The sequence below is a fragment of the Pezoporus wallicus genome, unplaced genomic scaffold (assembly GCF_028554395.1).
Source record: "Pezoporus wallicus isolate ANWC-B61680 ecotype Strahan unplaced genomic scaffold, APGP_CSIRO_Pwel_v1 contig_14231, whole genome shotgun sequence".
NCBI classification, from domain to species: domain Eukaryota; kingdom Metazoa; phylum Chordata; class Aves; order Psittaciformes; family Psittacidae; genus Pezoporus; species Pezoporus wallicus.
In genome coordinates, this window is record NW_026641086.1 from 1 (window position 1) to 6579 (window position 6579).

Sequence of the window (6579 nt, forward strand, 5' to 3'; positions counted from 1 at the left end):
TGGGGGAACACCCCCCCCATAAGTGACCCCTCTATGGGGGGAACCCAAAAGGGAGCTCTATGGGGGGAGCACAAAGGGGGCGCTATGGGGGGAGCTCAAAGGGGGCGCTATGGGGGGAACCCCCCCATAAGTGACCCCTCTATGGGGGGAACCCAAAAGGGAGCTCTATGGGGGGAGCACAAAGGGGGCGCTATGGGGGAGAACAAAGGGGGCTCTATGGGGGGACCCCCTCCAAGGGGACCCCTCTATGGGGGCCCCCCCTCATAAGTGACCCCTCTATGGGGGAACCCCATAAGGGAGCTCTATGGGGGAACTTCCAAAGGGAGCTCTATGGGGCAGACCCCCCATAAGTGACCCCTCTATGGGGCTAGACCCCCCCATAAGTGACCCCTCTATGGGGGGAACCCCCCCTTCCAAAGACCCCTCTATGGGGCAGACCCCACCCCTTCCAAAGACCCTTCTATGGGGCAGACCCCCCCATAAGTGACCCCTCTATGGGGGGAACCCCCCCTTCCAAAGACCCCTCTATGGGGCAGACCCCCCCATAAGTGACCCCTCTATGGGGCAGACCCCCCCCATAAGTGACCCCTCTATGGGGCAGACCCCCCCCATAAGTGACCCCTCTATGGGGCCAGACCCCCCCATAAGTGACCCCTCTGTGGGGCAGACCCCCCCATAAGTGACCCCTCTATGGGGGAACCCCCCCTTCCAAAGTGACCCCTCTATGGGGCCAGACCCCCCCATAAGTGCCCCCTCTATGGGGCAGCCCCGGACCCCGGCCCCTACCCGGCAGCCCCACTTTAGGCCGCAGCAGCACCTCCAGCGCCACCCGCTCCGGCAGCTCCCGGTTCCCTTTGGCCTCGGCGGGGCCGTAAAGTGCGGCCAGCACGGAGGTAAGCCGCAGTTCCCGGGGGCCTCGGCGGAGTTCGCGGAGCGCTTGGAGTTCATCCAACCCAACGTCATCTCCGGCATCCCCGTGTACCGCGTCATGGACCGGCAGGGCCACATCCTGCGCCAGAGCGAGGACCCCCAGGTCAGGGCTCTGGCTGGGCATGGATGGTCAGCCAATGACATGCTATTGGCATGTCGGGTCAACCAACGACATGGTATTAGCGTGTATGGTCAACCAGTGACATGGTATTGGCATGTATGGTCAACCAACGACATGGTATTGGCGTGTATGGTCAACCAATGACATGGTATTGGCATGTATGGTCAGCCAATGACATGCTATTGGCATGTCGGGTCAACCAACGACATGGTATTAGCGTGTATGGTCAACCAGTGACATGGTATTGGCATGTATGGTCAACCAACGACATGGTATTGGCGTGTATGGTCAACCAATGACATGGTATTGGCATGTATGGTCAGCCAATGACATGCTATTGGCATGTCGGGTCAACCAACGACATGGTATTAGCGTGTATGGTCAACCAGTGACATGGTATTGGCATGTATGGTCAACCAATGACATGGTAGTGGCTTGTATGGTCAACCAACGACATGGTATTGGCATGTATGGTCAACCAGTGGCATGGTATTGGCATGTATGGTCAGCCAATGACATGGTATTGGCATGTCGAGTCAACCAACGACATGCTATTGGCATGTATGGTCAACCAATGACATGGTATTGGCATGTATGGTCAACCAACGACATGGTATTGGTATGTATGGTCAACCAACGACATGGTATTGGCGTGTATGGTCAACCAACGGCATGTTATTGGCATGTATGGTCAACCAGTGACATGTTATTGGCATGTATGGTCAACCAGCGGCATGGTATTGGCATGTATGGTCAACCAACGACATGGTATTAGCGTGTATGGTCAACCAGTGACATGGTATTGGCATGTATGGTCAACCAACGGCATGTTATTGGCATGTATGGTCAACCAACTACACGTTATTGGCATGTATGGTCAACCAATGACGTTATTAGCATGTATGGTCAACCAATGACGTGTTATTGGCATGTATGGTCAACCAATGACATGTTATTAGCATGGATGGTCAACCAGTGACATGTTATTAGCATGTATGGTCAACCGACGACATGGTATTAGCATATATGGTCAACCAATGACATGTTATAGGCATGTGTGGTCAACCAACGACATGTGTTTAGCATGTATGATTCTTGAAACATAGGTTGTTAGCATGTATAATCATGCATGCTAGCAACATGTATGACCCCCAAACACGCTAACAACATGTATGATCCCAAACACACTAACAACATGTATGACCCCCCCAACACGCTAACAACATGTATGACCCCCCCAGCTGCCCAAGGAGCTGGTGCTGAAGCTCTACAAGACCATGACCCTGCTCAACACCATGGACCGCATCCTGTACGAGTCCCAGCGCCAGGTAGGGCACCCCCCCAATCCCCCTTCCCCCCCTAAATCCCCCTTTTCCCCCCCCAAATCTCCCTGCCCCCCCAAATCCCCCTTTCCCCACCCTTCCCCCCAATCCCCCTTCCCCCCAATCCCCTTTGCCCCCCTTTCCCCCCTCAAATCCCCCTTTTCCCCTCCCCAAATCCCCCTTTTCCCCCCCAAACCTCCTTGCCCCCCCCTTGCCCCCCCAAATCCCCCTTTCCCCTCCTTCCCCCCCAAATCCCCCTTCCCCCCTAAATCCCCCTTTGCCCCCAAATCTTTTCCCCCCCCAAATCCCCCTTTTCCCCCTTCCCCCAAATCCCCCTTCCCCCCAAATCCCCTTTTTCCCCCTTTCCCCCCCAAATCCCCCTTTCCCCCCCAAATCCTCCTTCCCCCCCCTTTTCCCCCAAATCTCCCTTTTCCTCCCCAAATCCCCTTCCCCCCCATTTCCCCCCAAATCCCCCTTTCTCAACGTTTCCCCCCCCCAAATCCCCCTTTCCCCCCAATTCCCCCTTCCCCCCCCAAATCCCCCTTCCCCCCAATCCCCTTCCCCCCCCAATCCCCCTTTCCCCCCCTTTCCTCCCAAAATCCCCCTTTTACTCCCCAAATCCCCCTTTTTTCCCCCCAAATCCCCCTTTCCCCCCCTTTTCCCCCTCAAATCCCCCTTTTCCCCTCCCCAAATCCCCCTTTCCCCCCCAAATCCCCCTTTTCCCCCCTGTTTCCCCCCCCCCCCCCCCCCAAATCCCCATTTCCCCCCCCAAATTCCCCTTTCCCCCCCCAAATCCCCCTTTTCCCCCCCATTTCCCCCCCCAAATCCCCTTTCTCCCCCCCAAACCCCCTTCCCCTCCTTTTCCAGGGCCGCATCTCCTTTTACATGACCAACTACGGTGAGGAAGGCACCCACGTGGGCAGCGCGGCCGCGCTCGACGACACCGACCTGGTCTTTGGGCAGTACCGAGAGGCAGGTACATGGTGTTGGGGGGTGGGGATCCCCCCACCTTTTTGGGGCTCATTTTAGGGGTGTTTCCCCCCCCCCCCCCCCCTCATTTCCCCCTCTCTTTGCAGGCGTCCTCCTGTACCGGGGGTATCCCTTGGACCTGTTCATGGCTCAGTGCTATGGGAATAGCCGGGATCCCGGGAAGGGGCGGCAGATGCCGGTGCACTACGGCTGCCGCGAGCGGCACTTTGTCACCATCTCGTCGCCTTTGGCCACCCAGATCCCTCAAGGTGCTGCAGGGAGCTCCCTGCCTTTCGCCCTTTCCCTGCTGTGACCCCTTCCTTCAGCCCTTTCCCCCTTTTCCCGGTGTTATCCCTTCCTTTAGCCCTTATGTTAGCCCTTTTCCCAGTGTCATCCCTTCTTTTATCCCTTCCTTTATCCTTTTTCCCGGTGTTATCCCTTCCTTTAGCCCTTTCCCCCTTTTCCCGGTGTTATCCCTTCCTTTAGCCCTTATGTTAGCCCTTTTCCCAGTGTTATCCCTTCTTTTATCCCTTCCTTTATCCTTTTTCCCGGTGTTATCCCTTCCTTTAGCCCTTCCTTTAGCCCTTTCCCCCTTTTCCCGGTGTTATCCCTTCCTTTAGCCCTTATGTTAGCCCTTTTCCCAGTGTTATCCCTTCTTTTATCCCTTCCTTTATCCTTTTTCCCAGTGTTATCCCTTCCTTTATCCCTTCCTTTATCGTTTTATCCATTTTCCCGGTGTTATCCCTTCCTTTATCGCTTCCTTCAGCTCTTTCCCCCTTTTCCCGGTGTTATCCCTTCCTTTAGCCCTTACTTTAGCCCTTTTCCCAGTGTTATCCCTTCTTTTATCCCTTCCTTTAGCCCTTCCTTCAGCCCTTTCCCCCTTTTCCCGGTGTTATCCCTTCCTTTATCCCTTCCTTTATCCCTTCCTTTATCCCTTCCTTCAGCCCTTTCCCCCTTTCCCTGCTGTTATCCCTTCCTTCAGCCTTTCCTTTATCCCTTCCTTCAGCCCTTTCCCCCTTTTCCCGGTGTTATCCCTTCCTTTATCCCTTCCTTTATCCCTTCCTTTATCCCTTCCTTCAGCCCTTTCCCCCTTTCCCTGCTGTTATCCCTTCCTTCAGCCTTTCCTTTATCCCTTCCTTCAGCCCTTTCCCCCTTTTCCTGGTGTTATCCCTTACTTTATCCCTTACTTTAGCCCTTTCCCTGGCATTGTCCCATCCTTTAGCCCTTTTCCCGGTGTTATCCCTTCCTTTAGCCCTTCCTTTATCCTTTTCCCCTTTTCCCGGTGTTATCCCTTCCTTTATCCCTTCCTTTATCCCTTCCTTTATCCCTTCCTTTATCCCTTCCTTCAGCCCTTTCCCCCTTTTCCCGGTGTTATCCTTTCCTTTATCCCTTCCTTTAGCCCTTCCTTTAGCCCTTTCCCCCTTTTCCCAGTGTTATCCCTTCCTTTAGCCCTTCCTTTAGCCCTTCCTTCAGCCCTTTCCCCCTTTTCCCGGTGTTATCCCTTCCTTTATCCCTTCCTTTATCCCTTCCTTTATCCCTTCCTTTATCCCTTCCTTCAGCCCTTTCCCCCTTTTCCCGGTGTTATCCCTTCCTTTATCCCTTCCTTTATCCCTTCTTTTATCCCTTCCTTCAGCCCTTTCCCCCTTTCCCTGCTGTTATCCCTTCCTTCAGCCCTTCCTTTATCCCTTCCTTCAGCCCTTTCCCCCTTTTCCTGGTGTTATCCCTTACTTTATCCCTTACTTTAGCCCTTTTACTGGCATTGTTCCATCCTTTAGCCCTTTTCCCAGTGTTATCCTTTCCTTTAGCCCTTCTTTTATCCTTTTCCCCTTTTCCCGGTGTTATCCCTTCCTTTATCCCTTCCTTTATCCCTTCCTTCAGCCCTTTCCCCCTTTTCCCGGTGTTATCCCTTCCTTTAGCCCTTCCTTTAGGCCTTCCTTCAGCCCTTTCCCCCTTTTCCCGGTGTTATCCTTTCCTTTATCCCTTCCTTTAGCCCTTCCTTTAGCCCTTTCCCCCTTTTCCCAGTGTTATCCCTTCCTTTATCCCTTCCTTTATCCCTTCCTTCAGCCCTTTCCCCCTTTTCCTGGTGTTATCCCTTCCTTTACCCCTTCCTTGAGCCCTCCCAGTTCTCCCAATCCCTCCTGGTTATCCCAATCCCGTTCTCCCAACCCCTCCCAGTTCTCCCCGTCCCTCCCACTTCTCCCAGTCCCCCCCCAGTGATCCCAGTCCCTCCTGGTTATCCCAGTCCCGTTCTCCCAGTCCCCCACAGAGATCCCAGCCCCCCCCCCCAGTTCTCCCAGTCCCTCCCAGTCCCCCCCAGTCCCTCCCAGTTCTCCCAGTCCCCCCCAGTCCCTCCCAGTCCCCCCCAGTTCTCCCAGTCCCCCCCAGTCCCCCCCAGTCCCTCCCAGTCCCCCCCAGTTCTCCCAGTCCCCCCCAGTCCCCCCCAGTCCCTCCCAGTCCCCCCCAGTGATCCCAGTCCCTCCCAGTCCCACCCAGTCCTCCCAGTCCCTCCCAGTCCCCCCCAGTCCCCCCCAGTTCTCCCAGTCCTCCCAGTCCCCCCCAGTTCTCCCAATCCCAGTCCCTCCCAACCCCTCCCAGTCCCTCCCAGTCCCCCCCAGTCCCCCCCAGTTCTCCCTGTCCTCCCAGTCCCTCCCAGTTCTCCCAGTCCTCCCAGTCCCTCCCAGTCCCCCCCAGTTCTCCCAATCCCAGTCCCCCCCAGTGATCCCAGTCCCCCCCCAGTGATCCCAGTCCCCCCCCTCCCCGTTCCTCCCGCAGCCGTGGGGGCCGCCTACGCCATCAAGCGAGCCGACGCCAACCGCGCCGTCATCTGCTACTTCGGCGAGGGGGCGGCCAGCGAAGGCGACGCTCACGCCGGCTTCAACTTCGCCGCCACCCTGGAGTGCCCAATCGTCTTCTTCTGCAGGAACAACGGCTACGCCATCTCCACCCCCACGGCCGAGCAGTACCGCGGCGACGGCATCGGTACCGACTAACCGGGAGGGGGGGTGTGGTAACGAGGATGGCGTAACGGGAGGGATACGGTAATGGGAGGGATGTGGTACCTGGGATGGGGGAAAGAGAGGGATGTGGTAACCAGAACAGGGCATAGGGATGGATGTGGTACCTAGGATGTGGTAAAGAGAGGGATGTGGTACCTGGGATGTGGTAAAGAGAGGGATGCGGTACTTAGGATGGGGTAAAGAGAGGGATGGGTACCTAGGATGGGTAAAGAGAGGGATG

The 6579-nt window shown here is 56.0% G+C and overlaps 1 protein-coding gene across 1 annotated transcript; it reads left to right on the plus strand.

The window, feature by feature from the left end:
• Window positions 1-757: 757 nt before the first annotated feature.
• LOC130606040 (2-oxoisovalerate dehydrogenase subunit alpha, mitochondrial-like) lies at window positions 758-6321 on the plus strand (the record flags this gene model as incomplete). Its single annotated transcript, XM_057421958.1, has 5 exons — window positions 758-1033; window positions 2293-2379; window positions 3241-3349; window positions 3450-3611; window positions 6115-6321. Coding segments are annotated over exons 1-5 (841 nt in total), but the record flags the coding sequence as incomplete, so codon positions are not given.
• Window positions 6322-6579: the final 258 nt, after the last annotated feature.